The sequence below is a fragment of the Tenebrio molitor genome, chromosome 6 (assembly GCF_963966145.1).
Source record: "Tenebrio molitor chromosome 6, icTenMoli1.1, whole genome shotgun sequence".
NCBI classification, from domain to species: Eukaryota; Metazoa; Arthropoda; class Insecta; order Coleoptera; family Tenebrionidae; genus Tenebrio; species Tenebrio molitor.
Window position 1 is genome coordinate 9,758,178 of NC_091051.1, and position 21,067 is coordinate 9,779,244.

At 31.5% G+C, this 21,067-nt stretch overlaps 2 protein-coding genes across 4 annotated transcripts in view; one reads left to right on the plus strand and one right to left on the minus strand.

The window, feature by feature from the left end:
- LOC138134197 (piggyBac transposable element-derived protein 4-like) overlaps positions 1 to 21,067 on the minus strand; it is a 166,775-nt gene that overhangs the window by 73,596 nt on the left and 72,112 nt on the right. The gene's annotated exons all lie outside the window — the stretch shown is intronic.
- LOC138134199 (paired box protein Pax-6-like) overlaps positions 17,692 to 21,067 on the plus strand; it is a 40,828-nt gene continuing 37,452 nt past the window's right edge. For all 3 annotated transcript variants that reach the window (XM_069052328.1, XM_069052329.1, XM_069052330.1), the window contains exon 1: positions 17,692 to 18,074. In XM_069052328.1, the coding sequence (XP_068908429.1) occupies positions 17,876 to 18,074 (199 nt within the window). In that variant the 5' untranslated portion in view covers positions 17,692 to 17,875. The remainder of the gene's footprint in view (positions 18,075 to 21,067) is intronic.

Below are 21,067 nucleotides of genomic sequence, written 5' to 3' on the forward strand. Positions count from 1 at the left end.
ACCGTGCGAATATAAGTCACTATAATTATTAAGAAATAGTTTGGAAGAGAGTCTTTCCTTTTATACCTGAAGCAACCACCATCCGCTTTTGTTGGGCGAATAAAATTGTTTTTTTTTTCTTGACAAGATGAAGGGTTGAGTGCGTTGTTACGTGAAAACCACATAATAATTTATTGTGTTTTTAATCATTCAGAGATCAGTCTGTTATAGGAAGGAAATCTGTGAAAAGCACCATATGTCCGGGTACATAAATAATTCAAGTTCAATTGGTGCAAAAAAACTTGATCATATGTTACACGGAGTGGCTTGAAAAGAACATATTTTTTCTTAATTGCAGGTTAAATATTATGAACACAACGGTGAAAAAAAGATTAAGTGAAATTATGAAGAATGAGTCGTTATACGGCATCTGTTGGATGTTGTGGATGAATTTAATTATATATAAGAACACAGCCTACTATTTATTTGTAATAATATCCCTGTAATTTACTAAATATACCACATGAAAGGTGCTCAGCTGTATTTAATTCAATTTTAAGTCGAATCTTCCACACGATACCCCACAAAGTCGACAACGTGAAAAATTGTTTCTCATGGAATTAGTTTTTTTAATCTTCTCCCTTCATTAACACTTGCGCTACCGTTACCGTTGCCGGCACATTTTTTCGTTTGTTCAAAGAACGACGACAGTGCCTTCCACGAGACATTTTTCATCCAGTTGCAAGTACACTATTTATGCAAATAGAGTTAATTGAGCACAAAAATAAAATTAGAAACATCAGATAACAAGTTGTAAGAATTAATTCAACTCTGCTATATAATAAAGAAATGTTAATGGCCTTATTTTCTTATAATTATGTACGAAATGTAGCCAAGTGTGAACATACAAAGCTCATAAATATTTATTTTCTGCATATGTAACGCCTATTTTGTTGCAAATTGTACTGGATCGCTGACCAATCAGATCCCACGTAATTGATTTCAGGAATTTTAATGTGCCCGCTTTTGGAGTCATCCTAAATTTTTACCTACTTTTAAAACAAAGACAAAACAAATGAGCGACACAAACGTGTAATTTAATGCACTGGGCCGAAATACAAACAGCAAAAATAAAATAATAATGATACGATCAGTTTAAATTATTCGAAAGCGAGTGTTTTTATATGTTTATTAAATTTTAAAATAACAAAATCAACATATTTTTTAAACTAGAATATTTAAGTGCAACAAAGAATAAATCATGGGGAAAATAATATGATTTTTGTTCAACAAAACGTAACAAGTAGTTTCAAATTTATAAAACTAAAGTAGAAAGATTTTTGAAGGAAATATACAGGCTGTTTCCTAAAAAAACGGCGCAAGTCGTAGCTCCGTTATCTATTGTCCAATTTTAATAAACAAGAGAAACAATACAATGATTAAAAAAACACTACAAAACGGCTTAATTTTTAATTTTTTTTCAACATTAACCGTTATGTCAAATAAGTGTCACTTTGTTTTTTATGGAAACATATATTTATTTATCTTTATTCTGGTAGAGAATTTTTTCTGATTTCAATGATGTTTAACACGTTGACATTTGTGCACTCGGTGACGTGGCATTCAGGCCGGATTGATTTATCTTCACGGAGATTGTAAAATTCGTTTATTATGAGTACATATTTCTATTAGGTATTTTTTTTCTTCATTATAATAATTATAATTAAGTATAGGTATTGTGTTCAAAGCCACTTCTAAATTTGAAAATTATAAGTATTTAAAAAACCTACGTAGGTATATAAATATGGCAACAATTGTAATAATTTACATAATAGATAGATATAATTAATCAACTTAAGTACATAACATTTTTGTTTTAAAATATAAAAATTTCCGATAATAATGCGGAATCTGGAAAAGTGCCCCGAATGCTTGCAGCGTTTCCACGTTGAATGTCAAGGGAAATCCTCTCGAAAAGGAATGTCTTTGATTTTGTAATATGTAATTGTGTATTCATAAAATTTTTTAATATTTCAAATAACATTTTTTTTACTTGTTCATAATATTTTTCTTTTATGTATTATTCCTACTTTAGCATGGATTTTAAGAGGAGTTTCAATTATTGAGCAGTAAGTTTTATTGTAATTTTATAATAGTTTTGTTTACGTCAAAAATGAAAATTGTAATTAATCTTTCTACCTGTTTTTATAATAGTTGAGAAACTTTATATTTCTTAACTTCTGGGTACATAGTCGTTACTGGTACCCACCACCAATAAAAAATAAAATTAGACGGACAATTAGAGAAAAAAATATTCTTAGAAAAAATGTAAGTAAAAAATGTTTCTATTCGATATACAGATGTTCCAACCCAAATGATAAGAGGAAGTAAGGTGTATAGTTACTTAGTTGTACTGTATTATTATAGACATGAAAGTGCGGTTTTCACAAATTTCTTAGATGGTGACTCAAAGCAGACATTCTTAAATTATTTGTCATCATACTTTTCAATTGGATTAAATATTATTAATAAAAGAAAATAAATAGAAAGTATGTTATTTGACGAAAAACCAAATCGGTGTCGCATTTATTTTTTGAAAGAAATGAGCATTGTCGTATGGTTTTTAACGTAAATAGAACTTGTTAAATTAAATTGTTGAATTAAAAAAAGTGACATTTTGTGAAGTAAAAAACCGTTTCTGATATTGTGATGAGAACTTTGTATCTACATTCTCGCCTACAATAGGTATCCTCTGCGAATATAATTCATATGGCGCATGATCCTTTTTCAACGATTTTAATTGGCTAAAGTAGGGTAGTAAGAGCATATTACAGCGGCAATATAAAACAAAAGAACCTATCACACCTATTTTGGTCCGTTTTTAGCGATTGTGAAATGTAAACTCGTGATAATAATTGCTGATATGACTCGTGAAACCGGAGCAACACTGTTTCACTCGTAAATATTATCGATAACAATAAATCGGGCGTTCAAATGAAATCCTGGGCTGGGCAGTGGGAAGGCGTTGGAAATCGTCAATTGATTTGCTTTTTTAAAGTGTAAATTGACAGTGTAATTAGAACAGCTAACCTAAAATTTAAAATCTTTCTGTTTTCTTTTTCTTTTGCTAAAAACAAACATGTTCAATTATGTGCAATTAAATAAACAAATATCATTCGTGTCAAACGGCGGGAAATTCAAACCAAATAGTGTACTTTTTTCAAGGCCTACTCAGCCGAAGTTTTCATTTGAACGCACAATACCACTTGTTAGGTATATTGAATCTGAAAATCTTAGAATTCTTTTTCTTGTTTATTTTATTTTATTAAGAAATTAATGCTTAGTGAATAACTACCTCAGACTATATTGGATTGGTTTGTATTGCATTGGATAAATTAATAAAGGATTAATGGATTAATAAAGTCAATTATTAAACCGACTTATCGCGGAATCAGACGATTTAAAATCAAAGAAATCCTTTTCGAGAGGATTTCCCTTGCCATTCAACGTGGAAACGCTGCAAGCATTCGGGGGACTTTTTCAGATTCCGCAATATTATCGGAAATTTTTGTATTATAAAACAAAAATGTTCTGTAATTATGTTACATATTAATACATATAAAGTTTCGAATTTTGATCAATTATTGATGGACATATACCTATTTATAAGAATTGTTGGCCTGTATAAACAATTTATCTTAGGTCCATTAAACAGAATTATGTTGATCACAAAATTACAAGAAAATTTCTACAGATATTTATTTATTAAATATATCATTAAGTACTACACTTTATAATATTGAGACCTATCCAAGTATTAGGACTGCAATTGTTATTTTTTTAAATAAATTATTGCGATTCTTATTAAAGTGCTATTACATCAGTATCTAGACCTTCAATAAATAATTCATCTCGTATTACACGTAATGACCGTCGATTGTATTATTGGTCATCTTAAATACAGTTCAGATAAATTATAAAATATCGTGAGTGCAGTGAGTAAGAAATTTAGAACACGTTTGTTGGTTTGTCAATTTTTGACCCCATTTAATCCCGAATCTTTATAATTTGGTTAGATCAGACCAGTTTCGTTTTATTTTCACTTAGCGCCTAGTTCATTATAGTTGATGTGGTCTTAAGTGTTTTTAAACTAGCTTTGTGCGAAGGCATTTAATACAACTTCCCATTTCATTACTATAATTATCTACATCATGGTAATATTCAATATTACAATGTTCACAACCGATCTGATAAATGTTCTTTATAAACAGGCTATAATGACGTCGATAATACCACACATGCTGGATCAGCTTCTCACAATGTGTTATTGATTAACCTCCGTTAGATTGCACTTTCTATTATTAAAAACAAAAATAAATTGATTTTTTGGCGACCCATCAATAAATCTGGTTTTTTTATCGGGAGCGTGTTGTTATTCGTGAAATTTGGTAGGTGTGATGGAATTGGTTATTTCTAACCCAATTATACAGTGCTGGTTTGACTAATTAAGCGGCACTAATTAGGCAAGTGCAACAATTTTTTTCCGGAATTAGTTTTTATTGCCGAATTGGTGGTAATTAATCTTGATTTATGTGGAATGGGAAACTTGTAAAGAGCCATCAAAATGTAAATAGTATGTTAAAAATCTTACATTTTTCTATGAGATAAACGATCAATTTTGTGACCACCAAATTAAAATATGCGCTCGGGAAAAAACAGCTCGCTTTAATTAATTACTCATGAAAAATACGCGTAGATAGAGCCGTTGTTTTGACAGCAAATTAGTGGCAAGTTCTGGACTAATTTATAATTATACTAGCCATCGTAGTTGAGTTTTACCACGGATAACCGCAGTATAGTGTCGATATCGCGACAGAGATTTACGTACTTGAAGTTATCGGTTCGCGAGGGTTGTTTCCCACGATTTTGGTCTTTAGCAACTTTGGAACTGTGGATGAAGTTGCTTTGAAATCGGACGAGTTTGAAGCCACTGTCTGACTACTTATACAAACCCACTTATCCTACCGGTCTGAAAGGCTGGAACAAGCAGCCGAACGTAAATTCCCTTTTCCTCTTGTAGCCGATGGTTTTTCTCTTAATTTGTGTTGTGTAATCCGTTGCTCTCCCAGTGATTTACGCCGAGTTCGTGGACAGCGATTAGGCCAAATGTTTCCAAACTCTTGACTGTTATCGACGTATCTTCGAAAAGGAGAAGGCGACACCCTTGAACACGTCTAACATTTTTAACCTGATGACTCTATTAGTCTGACTACTTTCGGTGATTTTATTGCATTATTGGACTAGATCGCTCTCGATACCCAATTCCACACTTTTATCCACAAAAAGAACCAATTATTATTAAACGCACACTTCATAAGTAATACACGTTTTAACATAACTAATTTTGGGTACGCGTTTAATTCTTCTCTAACTGAAATGTATCAGAAAATTTAACAAAACTTCTGTTAAATGAAAGCTTAGAATCATTTTTCATTAAGTATATTTGAGGCATAAGGTTTTGTATCCACAGCTAGAATTCATCTACATATTTGTATTTAAGTCCTAGAAAATCTATAGAAAGTTAAAAAATTCTTATATTAATTATTAACAAAATTAACATGTCGATTGTTGGCAGTCGTGTACAAGATAATAGTACATAAAAGTATCGGGTGTTCATTTAAATTTAAATTCCTCAATGTTGGTGTTGAAGACTTGATTGTGAACGCACCACTCTTCCGTCTGCAGACTAAAAATACACAACGCAAAAAGCGAGGTTAGATTAAACAGCTGATCAGTGATCTGTAATCCGTGGTGCGTTCACAATTGACTCTTCAACGCCAACTTTGAGGATAAATTTAAATAAACACCCGATACAATTTTACTCTTCTTAATCACACAATTATTTTTAATCTGCCCTTTTTTTTCAACAAGCTTTTCTCGCTTTATCAGTGGGTAGTTTTCCTTTGATTTTTCGCTTTCCGTCAATTTCAACGAAATACCAATAATAATTACAAAGAATAAAGATTAAGTCGTTCGTACTTAATTGATTAAAATAAACATTGTAATACTTACATTGTAATACCCATTATGTAATTAAAAACCAAAAAATTTACCTGCGCTTTTTCATTGATTTTATATTGCAGATTACAGTCCAAGTATATTCAAACAAGATTAGATCGATTATTATTTCGCGAAATTGGTAGAATTTATGTTTTCATTTTATCTGTATTCGTATAATTTCCAAGTTTCATAATATGTAATTTTTTCTTCAAACGTCCGTAAAATATGACATTGCACTGCTGCATTGATAATGCTAAAGTGTCACTTCATTGTCATGGCATCTAACGAGCTGACCTGCGTCCGTGAAGTTATTATCTCCGCTGATGAGCGACTGTAAAGTAAACTAGCTAAATAATTTGAAATTCCTATCTGGTTTCTTAACATGTCTTAAATAATTTGTTATGAAGGTTTGAAGAAAAAATAGTATGTTATTCGGAGCAAAAATGGTTTTATGTGCTTTGGCCGCAGCACATAAAACTTCATTTTTGCTCCTCCTAAAAAATTTAGGGTCTGTTAATGAGCTTTTCAGTAGGAATTTTCAAGTGAAATTTGGTAGGATATTAGATTAGTATTTTATAAATCAATTTCAGTTTGGCCCATCGTGCAAAACAAAATAATCACGGAATTAGAGCAAAAAGAAGTTTATTAAATTTACAACCTGGCTTGCCAAGTAGGCTGACATAATGTAAACTCAACAAACGTCAAACATTAACAACTCTCAGTGGACACCTTTTCAAATAAAGAAATGATACAGACACTAACCAAGACGATCATAAACATTTTGTCGAGCATTTTGTAACTGTCTAACGATTATAAAACCTTTTGGGCAAGAAATAATGTAATAAATTAAAAGTACTTTTTTTAAATTAATTCCCTAATTATTTTATTCTGTAATATAAAATAAACTTAAATTGATTTATAAAATACTAATCTAATATTCTGCCAAATTTCACTTAAAAATTTCTACTAAAAAGCTTATTAACACGATCCAAAGTTTTTGTCATGTAAATCCCTATGGCCAGCGTTAAAAAAAAGGCACTGTATAGTCGGAACGTTATGGATGTGGATTGGGGACTTGTCGTTAAGTTGGCACTACCAGCAAAAGTAACTAGGCGAGCCAATAAGGTTATTGGAATTTATGACAGATCTCACTAATGTACAGTTCAATCATAAGTTTTAAGCGACCTTGAGTTTGACAATCCATATCCAAAACATTTCGAGTATATGTACTATTATTAGGTATTATTTTATTCTCTTGGACTCCCATTGTTTAAATTACGGTTTAACTACTCGTAATACATGACTTTGGATTTTTTTGTGGATTTATGTAATCAATTATTATTTCGGTTTTCATAAATTTTATTTTTTAAGAGAAACTATAATGTCCGATATAAAATCGGGTCTTATGCAATTACCTATACACACCTCCTTCACTTCTGAGTAATTTTTATTTTATAAAAATACACCAGATACTTAGATAAAGAACAGTTGTTTTATAAAATGAAACGTCTGATCTTTATCGGGTAATTTATTTCAAAATGGAACTTTTAAATCATCTCGAAAGAGTGGACTTGCCGTTTGCAATACCTAATTTTGCGCTCTAGTAATTCTTTATTTCATCATTTTCAATCGTCGTCGTTAGCCTACACCTTTATCTATTGTAAAAGCGATCTTGATTTTAATTATGTTTAACGGTAAAGCGTATTTATACTTATGAATGTTTTTATTTAAAATATGTATAAAGTAGTAAATTGCCACTAATTGACTGTGACCAGTTAGGCATTCTATCTGTAAATAGAAGTGTTATAATTTCATGTTCATTAAATATTTATAAAAACTGTTTCAGATTTGTTACACTTCAATTAAGATTTACAATAGCACTATTTAATAAACTATAGTAAATAGGTATTTCGACTGGTGTCACTAGTGTGATGCGGATGCGACAATTACTCAGTTTATTTTAGTTAAATTTAGTATAACTTAGGTATAAACATATACAATATTAGGTATAACAAGACCTTCTAGATCCTTTCAAAATTTAATTGTATTACTTTCAAGATATTTTGGTGAAAATTTAACTTGTTACGTGTCTGCCACGTACCTAATAGTTATTTATGTTACAAGTGTTGAAAACGATCTATTGCTTTACGAACGGTAATATGGCGCGAGACGCAGTCGAGCGCTGTATGTGAGTGAGTAAAGCAATGGCGTTTTGACAAGAGTACCATACAATATTTTTGTGCTGCCTTTTGTAATAAAACATATTTTTGAATCATTAACATAATAAATATTACTTAAACAAAATTATGTTGGTAATCAATTTAGCACTAAATATGTCAAATGTCAATCTATCAGTGCTCGAATTTTAAATTCAAACGCAACTTTATAGCTTGCAAGGTCACCAACCGAAATTTTTATAAATAAACCCCCCAAACCTAAAATTAACACATTTTAGCATTTTTTTAAATATTTACGAAGCACCTTTTGTTTCATAACATTAGAGACATAATTGTCTTTCAGTAATACTTGATTTGCCACAATTAGTTTATTTTTTCTTGCCTTAGATTTCTTGTTTGTCCATTGCAGCACTAGAGTTTTCTCATTTCCATTGCCGCACGCTAATCGTCCACTTAAAATGCCAATTGCAACTACGACAGCACAAAAAGATTAACTGTGTGATTTGTGAACTGAAGAATGCTTCATGAGATCACAGATTTTAATTTATTTAATTTGAAATGATAAAATTTCATGAAGTGTCATCAATCTTAATTTATTTAATTCTTAAATGTTAAAGCTTGTAGTAGTGTGCCTCTTCTCTTCTGAAGTGTTGATTTCCGTACGACCAATAATTTTTTACTTAAGATTTTTAAATTCGTTTGTGTCGTTTGCGAAAATTTACCCGTTTTGGGCGTCATGATCTATTTTTCCTATTCTATGGAATTTTTATTCAAGTATAACAGTACTTTTGCTTTTAAACCTAGTTCATTTGTAATTAATCGTATGCGGACTCTATTGGTGTAATTTTTTAGTTTGGTTTACACGTGGCATTTAAAAAAAATCCATCTTGTCTTTCCTACAAATCATTATTTATTTTATAGAGAAAACAGGTTCGACCAACTTAACGTTTATTGTACTTACAAAATGTTTCTTCCCAAATGTACCTACTACGTATACTCTAGATATTATTCGCTTACTTGTTATAACAGTACATGAATAAATAAATTGTGACGATTTCTATATAATATTTATTATTATGTATAAAGAAAAAAGTTTTTAAATAAATTACATAGTATAGATACGTAATGAAAAGTTCTTTTGGGATCTGATCATATTAATTTATTCACTATATTAAATAAATTATTATTAAGTAAGATTAATATATACATACATACATATATATTTTAAATTATTGATTAATGGAAATGTAAAAACATATTTGAAACATTTTTGTAATTACACATTTTCAAATATTTGAAAGATCCTTTTTTTAATTTTAGATGAAGGGTAGAGAAATTAAACTTGAAAAATGTGTTAACTTTTTGAGGGACATCAGACCATTTAAAATATATTTCTGATTTAAAACACTTGATCTGAAAGGATTTGAGGTAATTATAAACACATCTGATGCCGCCAACAACTTTTATGTTGCAATATTTACGAAATATTAACTTTTTTCAAATCATCACAGCATTTTCGTTAAGGGGTTTTGTAGAATTTTGTTCAAATGAATAATTTTTCACAGTACTGATTTAGTCAATAAAAATAATAAAGGTGTCGACTTTTCTAACTAATTAACCTAATTTAATTTAATTTTTGACATCTTTTCCGTTTTTGCATTTCTGGCTACCTCTAAAGGTTTTAAAGTTGCTAATAAATTGATGCAGGTATTAATAGTTATTTGTATATCAAGGCCGCGAAATCATTCTTTAACGTACCGAGAGAAAAATTGTCGCCGAGCCCGCTTCCGGCCGAGGCAGAGAATCTCGAGGATGTCAAAGATTTCGCGGCCAAGGTGTATACAACGTTTTTTATGCAACCGAAAATTTGTAATTACATATTATAATATGTTAATTTTATAAAATTAACAAGCAAAATTTACTTCACTGTAGCTAATAAATTTCTCTTATAGTTAAAATCCCAATGTGCATCATTCAACTACTCTTACTCACACTTGCTATTAGATACATTACCTATTATAATGGAGAGTAAGTTTTTATTAAAATAACATTCAAAAACACTTATTGATTTACTGTAAAAATTAGAGACCCGTAAATTTTTTACGTCCTTATTTTTCTTACCTATCTACATTATAATCTTCCTCTTTGCAATCTTCAAATCGTCTTTGTTTTCTATACGCAATCTTATAATAATAATTAGAAAACCGCATTTCCTTAATAATCAGATTTGTTTTATCTTATATTCTGACGGTGTAAAATGTATGAAATAAATACTAGATAGGTAGATCCGCGAGAATATTCTTTTTATATTCATAGGTAATGAAAAATTAATGAACTACCTATATAAAGTAAATTTAAGAGATTTAACCAGTTACGTAATTAGGTGATGGTTAAACCATCAAATATTTTAGCAAGCTCTAAAATATAGCTGTTAATACGATTTCAACAATTTCCTTAAACAATCAACCATCTAAAAATATATTTCGTCGTCTAAATTATTCCTTGAGCGTCAGAATTTAAGCATCAAATTAAGTTCAAAGGAAATGAATAAAACTTTGACAACAAAGTAATGATGTCGATTTAGAAAATTAGAACAGTAAAAAGAAGACTGGATCTGTTTGTCTGTTTGTTTTTGTATTTGTTCATTTGAAATAGGTATAGGGTATTTTTAGAAACGAAATCGTATAAGAAAAAGGGAAATCATAAATTTGTTGCTGGTTTACTTTTTGATGATCATCTCTTTTTTCGCTTCACCGCTATGGTTATGTTACAAATATACCTACATCTTGCAAAAAAGTAGGACAGTTGCATTTATGCTGCATCCACCTTTCTTTATTTTGCAGCAAGGAAACTTTACACCTGATAAACCATTCCTTTTATATGATGAAAAAATATTTAATGCATAACAAGATCTGTTTGGTTTTGGTCAATCATTAATTCTGATACTCAATCAATCAATAGGTAATTTTGATTACAAGATTTTCTCTCGGTAGGTACTCGAATTATTAAAATATGCATAAAATACACATCTTATAATAATATTTTGATGATCACCTCTGTGCTGAAAGATGAATTTATAGATATATTTGCTGTCAAAAATAAATTCTATTATCAGTCAGTTATTATTATTATTCAAAATCTGATGCTGGAAACAATGTCCTGAAATATTAACTGTTTAAACACATATACAGGGTCATTATAAATGATTGTCCCATCGCAGTTGGCGTTGAAAACCCACACAAATTTGGAATGTGCCGCTAGCTTCGCAACGTTAGACAAACTAGTAGACAAATTTACACTACCGCCAGCAGCGCTACCTATTGGCGATGCTAGTCTCATTCATGTTATAAAGCTTGCGGCACATTCAACTACGTCACCAACGCCTACTGCGATGAGACAATCATTTATAATGACCCCGTACATAATTATACATACCTATCGGGTGTTCATTTAAATTCCCGTCAAAGTTGGCGTTGAAGAGTCGATTGTGAACGCACAACGGATTACGGATCACGGATCAGCTGTTTAAATCTAACCTTACTTTTTGCGTTGTTTGTGTCTTACTGACGAGTGGTGCGTTCACAATCGACTCTTCAACGCTAACTTTGACGGGAAATTTAAATGAACGCCGATACCTACAGCATCTAAATCACTAACATTAGTTTCAGTGTTAGCTAAAATTGGCTAAAATTGTTGATTAATACAAAAATTGAAACAAAAGATATTTTTGTAAAAAATGTTATTCTTTTTGAATCTAATTTTTTTGATTATTGTGTATTTCTAGAAATCGATGTCTCATTCAATGTGGCAAAACGTGGAGGCATGCTTGAACGTCGTCCTAGACTGGTAAGTATACAAAATGATTTATGCTGTTTTATTATAGAGTTAAGCAGCGAATGTGTCCCTTCTGGGTCAAGTTATCGCGTCATAAAATCCAATATGGCTGCGCAATATATCATAACGGCACGTAAACGGCTGCAGTAACATTATTTCAGAATTTGAATAAGTTAGCGATAAGGGAGATTTGCATAACAATATAAATCGGGGTTAATGTCGTGTGCGTGCACTTGCCGGTAAGGTAGGTAACTGGCGAGCCGGCGCACCACTGATAAGCTTATTTCGCTTAATTTACATATTTATACTTTTTGCTACGGCAACCTTCACGGGAAGTATTTGCCATTACAATGGACACGAACAGACTAATTACGTATTGAATATTTAAGTTTTAAAAGAAAGATCACTCTTTTTCATAATGCGGGGTCGAGGGATGGATTTTTTATAATGCGTGCGATGGCCGAAGCTACAGAATTATAAAATCAGATGAAAAAATTTATGCGCATACATTTACCGATCCGCCAAAGAAAAACTAACATGGCGCACGCGAAACAACCCCAAATTTTAATGAATTATTTATTAGATTAAAAAATTTTCGGAAGATACAGAATTGGGCAAGCTGCGGTGGTTCCCCAAACCTCTACGGAATTTGTCACTATTGATCTCGAATAATTAGTCCCATCAAGGTCGAAGCTGTTAAAGGTAGAGCGTTCGGGATGTCGAATCGTTTCTTCTCTAAATCTATTCGCAAAGATTTCGCTACAGTTGTTGTATAGAGTGAAGCACAAAAAGAGAAATCTAAATCTGCCTACTTTGCCGAGTCTGTAACAGCTGTATCTCCACAGACTTTACTATCGGCCATTGGAGCGAACGTGAAATAAACATTTTCTTAACGAACACCTCTGCATATCCCTACAACAACATCCTGACGTTTATCTTGTGAAAGGACATAAAAAATCACTGAAGTGTTATTTATGTCTCAATTTGGTCATAATGAAACAAACCGAGGATGTAGTCAAGTAGGCGTACACCGGTCCGCGTTTCCCACTAGCTCCGCCTTTGTACTAAACCATTGGTGTGCGAGAGGCGTTGCCACTGGGCATGAACACTCTCTAAATGCCGCTGACCAATGTTAGATCAGATTGATTTATGAAAAATTATACGGAAGCCCAAATGCAACCGGAGATCAACTTTGTTATCCTATTACTCAATGTTTTAACACGAACTGTTAATAACATCAAGAGTTACTAGGTTTATGCAGTTTTGCATTATTACAATTACCTATAAAATGTATCACTTATTTATTTTAATAAAAGATATGAAAAATATTGGTAGATATCTATTGGTATATTGTTTATTAATTTTCCTACTACGTATCTAGAAAGTTTCATCTACTGCCCTAGCAACACACTTGTAATCGAAAGTGAATCCTATCTTGCGTGTGGTTGCTAGCTACGAAAGTAAAATACTTACGCGACTAGGAGATTCCTTACGGGACGAGGAGAATTTATTTTATTTTGTGACAATTTCGATTGAGGTACCCAAATCATTAAATGGAAAACAGCAACACATTTTATAATAATATGTAGTTTAATTAGTCCAATTGAATACAACAAAGGAAAATTAATCTACTTATTCACATTTATTGTGATTTATCAATTGTTGGAAAGTTAGGTTATATCGCTCACCCGACTTGACAGGCGACAATGAGCCTAACGTAATTCCAGCGGCTCTTTCAATTCCGTCACATTCCATATTTTGCGGGAAGACTTGTTGCATAAATACCAATAACCGCAAATTATCAAACTAACATTATTACGGATTACACGCACTTACACAATTCACGCCGTTTGAAGACGAAAAATAAAATGTTTGTAAAAGCTGTTGCTATGGTTTTTACTTCCAAGATCCAAGGACGGTCGCGATACGGCACGATTTTTGCTATTTTTTTTTAACATTATAAAATGTTGGTGCTTCGTAGTAGGAAAAATTTAATACAATACACGATGCGCAAGTTTCTTCTTTCACCGCGGAGGTTTCACGGCCCTCGGCTGTCGCCTCGGGTCTTGAACTACCTCCTTGGCAAAAAAAGTTCACTTACGCATCTGGTAATGTAAATAACTATTGTTTTTTCAAAAATGTCAGAAAAAGAAATTAAATGAAAAAATATAGGCAGGTACTTAAAACATAGATCGTGAACCCGCCCGATTAGGTTCACTGTAAATAATGGTTTCAACGCTTAATGTGCTATTAATTAATTCATAATTGAATTTAAAAGAATAAATAAGTTGTCTTGGCTTTCATTCGCAATGTGATTGTCTCCAGTCGCTGCTAATGATTGTTTGATTCTTAAAAATACTCCAATTAGAAACTTATTGGCTGTTGTAGTTTTAAAAATATATGTAATAATTTTTCTTAATTAATTAAAAAAAAATCTAATTTAACTGAAAACTTATCTACTGATGTGTATTTGACGGGAGAAACCAATAATTTGCTGAATTATGTAGGTAGGTATATTTAATATTCATCAGTAGCAAACTGAAAAAGATATTTAAAGAAGGTGGACAAGGTACCGACCTGACCTCACCTGACCTGACCTGACCTGATCTGACCACACCTGACCTGTTGTGTTAAGAAAAAAATGGTTTAGTAAGTTATGAGAACACCAGTAAAATTTTTCTTGCATGTAAAAATATGTTTTCTCTGGAAGCTTTTTACTTGTGGGTACAAATAATGTGTCCAGGTAAGTAGAATCAGTGTTTTTAAACTGAAATAATGTTGACCAATAAGATTCTCATCTCTCGCATCTGTATAAAAACAAATCATTCGTAAAATGCCCCAGAGAATATTTTGTATCGACTGTTCAAAACAAAAATGTATGTAGCGATGATTCTCGGCATACAAAAAATACTATAGTCTCTGGTTTATAAATTGTATTGATATTTTTTTGTAGTTTTGATGCTTCTTCAATGTTTATATACCCATTAGATTGGAGAAACTAATTAATTCAGAAGTTATTCCTGAAAAACTGTAAAGGATGTATACTATTCCTTGTCAAATAATATAATCTTATTCGACAAGGAATACTATACCTATAGATACTTAAAATCTATTAATAGCCATAATAGTAGATAGGTACATCCCCACAGTTAAAAAAATATGAAAAATAGTAGGTATCTACTTGGACTACAATTTTTGCTTGGTAATTTTTCAAAAGACATTCTAGATATTTTCTCTCAATTCATTTGGTATCTAATAAAATAGTTATTAATTGTATTACTTAGCTAACATTAAGATATTGACATAACATCTTTTATATCAACTTTATAATTTTAAAACATTCGTCATGACATCATCAACAAATTAAAATGTGTAACTTATGTAAATTTGCAGGTGTGACTTAAGTTTTTTAATAAGGTAAGTATATACAACAATACCTACAAATTTCTGAATTATATGAGCGGTAATTATTTTTGTTGGAAGACATTTATGAATAACACATGAGTTAATTTGTTATCATTTGACAACGTGCGGAGTGCGCCTCTTGTAAAAGACATAAATCAGAATCCACCTTCCTTGGTGATTCTGATCGACGTAATTTATTTATAATAAGTATTTGTTGCATTTCTTCATTTTTACAACAAGTGTAGGTAAGTACCCATACAGTTTGTACATAAAGTAAATAAAGTAGGTCTTGGATCAGATGCACGTGGTGTAAAGATCTTCAATATAAATGAAACAATTACAGTAACATTTATTTAATTATTTATTTAGAAACTTCTGAGAAATGCGCGATCGACAAAACGCCAAGTCCTTGTTATTTCAACCTAACGAACAAATTTCTAAACAACGTCCCAATTTAGCCGACTTTCCAATTATTTAAGCAAAACATCTACCCAAAAACGTCAACCGAATCACCTTGTTGAAATTTAAATTTTTATGGCATCATTACCTAACCAACTACCCATTTTCAATAATTTAGTTAAATTATTAGTTATACAAAAATAATGTAACATATTACACCATTCAGACTTGTAAAGTGATTTTTTTACGTTTTTAATTTACCTATATTTAAATTTTAATATGGTAGTGTTTCCACGTCATGAATGAAACTCTGACGAGTTAAATATAAAGCTTTTTCCCCCATTGACAAGATTAATTATTAATGTCCGCGAAGTGAATAACACGAAGAAATGAAACTTTGTATCGATGTGATTGGATCAAGTCAATCGATTAAATCTACGTAGTGTTTGTATACGTGGTAGTGCCGCAAGGATCAGCCGCAAAGAAGTGATCAATTGATCATGACGCTTTGATAAATCCGCAATCATGAGCTTTACCAGCAGCAGGATATGTAAATGATGCATCAGATAAATTATTGGTGCTCAATTAAAATCTGCATCAGTGGACGTGTACTTAATGGGGCGACAATTAACCACTTGACCAAGGGGTTGATCCTGCGAGGATATATCGAAATGACACTGATGAAGCGGTGTCGGAGAAGCCAATAAAATATCAATAAAGTCATGCATGTTTTATCATTCATCTGAGCTGTGAGTGTCCTTCCAGGGTAATAAGTGGATAACTTATTTTGCTTCGTGGAAGTCAGACAAGAAATCATTTGTAGATTTTTTTTGAAGAAAGATATATTGAATAAACGAGTCTCAATATTTTGTAATTTGTTACATATTAAAAATATGTCGGGTGTTCATTTAAATTTCTTCTCAAGTTGGCGTTGAAGAGTCGATTGTGAACGCACCACTCGTCAGTCTGCAGAGTAAAAAAGCAAACAACGCAAAAAGTGAGGTTAGATTTAAACGGCTGATCCGTGATCAATTTAAAATTAAAAAAAAAAAATAAATAAATTTAACCAAAGAAACCAGGCCTAAAAAATTAAATCTGTATTACCAAATAAAAATTACAAAAAAACATTTAGTATATAATTCGTGGCATGTTCACAATCGACTGAATTTAAATGAACAGCCAAAGATAAACATTTTATTAAAAAATTAGGATTTGAATTACATTTGAATTTAAAAAATCATATCAAATGAATATAGGGTTTAGCAAGAAAATTTGTATTCATTGATTTGGTTTTTTTTTGCTAGATGCTTGAATTAATGACTTTTGAATCTTTGTTGCTAGATAAAAATCTGCAATTTTTTCTTTTGTAGATTTTTGAATTTAATAGATATGTATTAAAATGACGTTTACTTTGTTGGTCTTTACAATGGGAAATATGACATTTGGAGTTTGCGGTAGCGTCTGCAGAATGAATAAATAAGGCGTTGGGTAAAGAGTCAATCAATTAAAATGTATAGTGCGTACATGTGATTGTAAATGAGTCGATAATTGTCGATTTGCGCGAGGGGTTGCTCCGGCAAGACCCATAAATATGACACTTTGATGAAGCCGCCTCGCGAGGTAATACATCAATAAATCCATGGATGTTTTATCATTCATCTGGTTTCGTCGTTCTCCGTCTGTCGTCCTTCCGGAGGAGCTTTGTTCTCTCTCGGGAGGCAATCCGAGTGTAAGCTGAAAGGTAACCAAAGGCAGTGGGCAGAGCACAGGAGGGTTCAAGCCTGCCTATCGTGTGAGCACAAGTAGCCAACCGAGCTCGAGGTAGCGCCGCTTACCTGCCAGGTAGCCGCGCACTCATTCAGTGTTGTGCTTGCAGTCGATGAGCTTCAACCTCTTCAACCTAGGGGAGCCTTCTCAAGGTTTTCTGTTGGCGCGCAGTGAACTTGAACCGCGGTGATACACAATCAGAAGTGCGAGTGTTGCGAGGCACCCATGGACAGTTGCAACAGTGCGCTTACAAAATGCTAATCTCCAACGGAAACGCGTTGGGAAGCGGAAACGACTTTTCCAATGTTCCTGGACTTTCCGGGTGTTGTCCTGTTCCGGTCGCTCCCGCCGCCCGATCCGCCATTGTCAACTGGAAAATGGATTCCGTCGGGTTGCCTGCCCCTAACACTGCGCCCAGCGTCCTGTCTACGGCCATCCCGCTCTCGCCCACAGGTCAGGTTTTACCAAAATCGCACATGGTCTGACGATATTTTACACACCATAACCCATCATCTAACCTGACATTTTCTTACTTTTTTAACTGTTCAAAGAAGATTAATCCATCACGTATAGGTTATGTAACAGCAGATTCGCTCTCAGACAATATTTCCATTCATGTTACTCTGTTTCCTTCCATTATTTACGTTACTGCAGACAAAACAAATAATAATTTTTCAAACACAAACAAAAACATAACACCCGTGCATATAATACGTAAAAATAAATAATACACTGCAGGAGCCGTACGTAACGTTAACGTAAACTGAATTGCACAAACACTAGGAAAATGATTTTTATTAACATCCAAAAGAAGGTTGTTGCTTTCATTATTTTAAAAAAATCAGCTACCATTAGTTTGTTTTTTACATTTACATAAATGTTTATAGAAGAAACCAACATTGTATAATTTTACCGAAATAGTATTAAAATGTCTCTTTGGCCTATCTACTATTTTTAAGTAATTTTTATACAAAAGTGAAAAAGAGAAATACTGAAGAAAATTTGTGATTGAGTTTATTTTGACAAAACGTATATTTGCACAAGAAAACCACAAAAAATATAAAGCAACATTTTAATTTTCAAAAATATTATACAGGCGGTAGCTAAATGTAGACACCCTCTTGATCCAAGAGCGAGATAATTTACAAAATTGTTATTTGTTTTTTTTTTTTGCTAACCTCAAAGTTTAATAAATTATCATCGTGTCAATACATTTTTCTGAGTGATTAATATTTAACTTGTGCTGTTTATTAATTTCGATTAATTATTTATTTGCAGTTGTTTGTTGTGCATGTTAAACTTGTTCCAATTAGTCATTTTACTTCTAAAACTATTATGTAGATCGAGCAAATCAATGTAGAGTTTAAATATTTATCAAAAACTTAAACCAAAAACTTGTCTTGGCTATTTCAAGTTGTTCAACTTTCCTACACTTATTACCTGAAGACAATATCTGTTACTCTATTGTACTATATGGTATAATGAATTTGGTTTTTGGTATACTGTTTACAAAGCACTAATATTGTGATGCTCAATACATACAAAAGTGTTCAGGTGCTCTTAAAAAAGAAGAATCCGACTGCGTTAAAAAATTTCCTTTCTTACTTACTGTAAACAGAAACCACTATAGAAATTAATCGTAATTGTTGCTTTGTGCAGCACTTAAGTACTATCACGAAACCTTAATTAAAGTTCCTTAATTATAAGAACAAGCACAACTAGAGAATTCAATTAATTTGAAGGCTGATCTCTGAATAAGCGAAAAAAAAAAATAAAATCTCCAACTACCTGAGTAATTTAAAATTTGCAAGCGCATTGTGTTTTCTATATTTTACTGTTAACTTATTTTAATAAGTACCGTTCGTCTCTTAATACAATTAACAAAAATCGGTTTCGTTCCAGTTACGTCACTGAGAAATTTAATTAATGATTTAATTTCCAGGTGTCAGTTTTATTAAATGGTCAAAACAAAAATTTTATGTTGTATGTTTGGAGTTGGTGATGATCGATGAGTTGGTATGAGTGTGGTGCCAGAGGTGCAATTTTAAATGTGCATTTTAAATTAATGAAACAAATTCGAATAAATCATTTAAATAGGTCTATGACTGTCGAAAATGTATCTGCAGATGGTCATAGAAAGTATTTGATTACAAAGAACACGTACAGGTGCTCTGGAAGAAACAGTAATGTTTATATCTTTATGCAAAGTAGCAATCACTTTTTATTAATGGATAAATATAGTTCTGTAGATTTAAAATGAAAGGTGACTTCTATGGGCAACAAATTATTTTGGCTGACGTGGCCAAAGGCGTCTTTAAATACACTCTTCCGTTTCGTTTTCAGCATCGTAGGTATATGCAAAGCATTCGGTGGTAACAAATAATAGATATTTCTTAAACTGTTAATTTGTCTTGTTTGTTTGCTTAATGCATTTTATTTACATTTTTTGTCAGACGCTTGTGTCAAAATGTTCAAAAATTAATTAAAAAGTAAACTCAGATACGATTTTACAAAATAACTTCTTTGCAACATAATACAGTTTCTTATCATTAAGAAAAGAAAAAAGATCTCTTCATTTTTGATAACAAAAAACAACAAACAATCAAAAGTATTGACAATTTTGTGCTACTTCTTGTATCTTGTAACAGAACTAGAAATTCACAATCTTAAGAAAATAAAAACCAAGAATAGGTACATATTGGTGGAGGTGATACATTTCTGAAAGTTAAATTACAAAAGGCTACATGATTTAACTCTGACTCATTTTTTGCATCAGATATTAGGTAACTGTGACTTAAGTCATTATCATTTTACAGGTAGGTAATTAAGATAAAATATTTATAAAAATATAGAATCGATTAAAAAAGAACATATTTATTTTAATTAGATACATTATTTACAGTATTTACAAAATTTTCTACAAAATTCAAAAATCATCTTTTTGGTTATTTTTAAATTAATATACCTAAGAACAAAGAATAACATTTTAAATATGTATGATTGCATGTATGTATGTACAATTTTAAATGAATAATAAATAATAACAATCATAAGTAATAAATTAAGGAATAGGTAAATGAATCAAATTATGAATTTTTGAAACCTCATGATATTAACGAAGCTCCCTATAATAAACAATTAAAAGCGAAATCTATTAATAAACGTAGGTAATAATAAATGTAAAAAAAGCGGCGTAGATAGTAAGTATAAAATATTTTGCATAAAAATGTTTTTTTAGATTTTATTTTCTAAAAAATAAAGAATAAAAAATATCTAAATTTACAACTTCTGTAATTACATAAACATTTTTGTTTTATAATACAAAAATTTCCGATAATATTGCGGAATCTGGAAAAGTGCCCCGAATGCTTGCAGCGTTTCCACGTTGAGTGGCAAGGGAAATTCTCTGGAAAAGGAATTTCTTTGATTTTGAATCGCCTGATTCT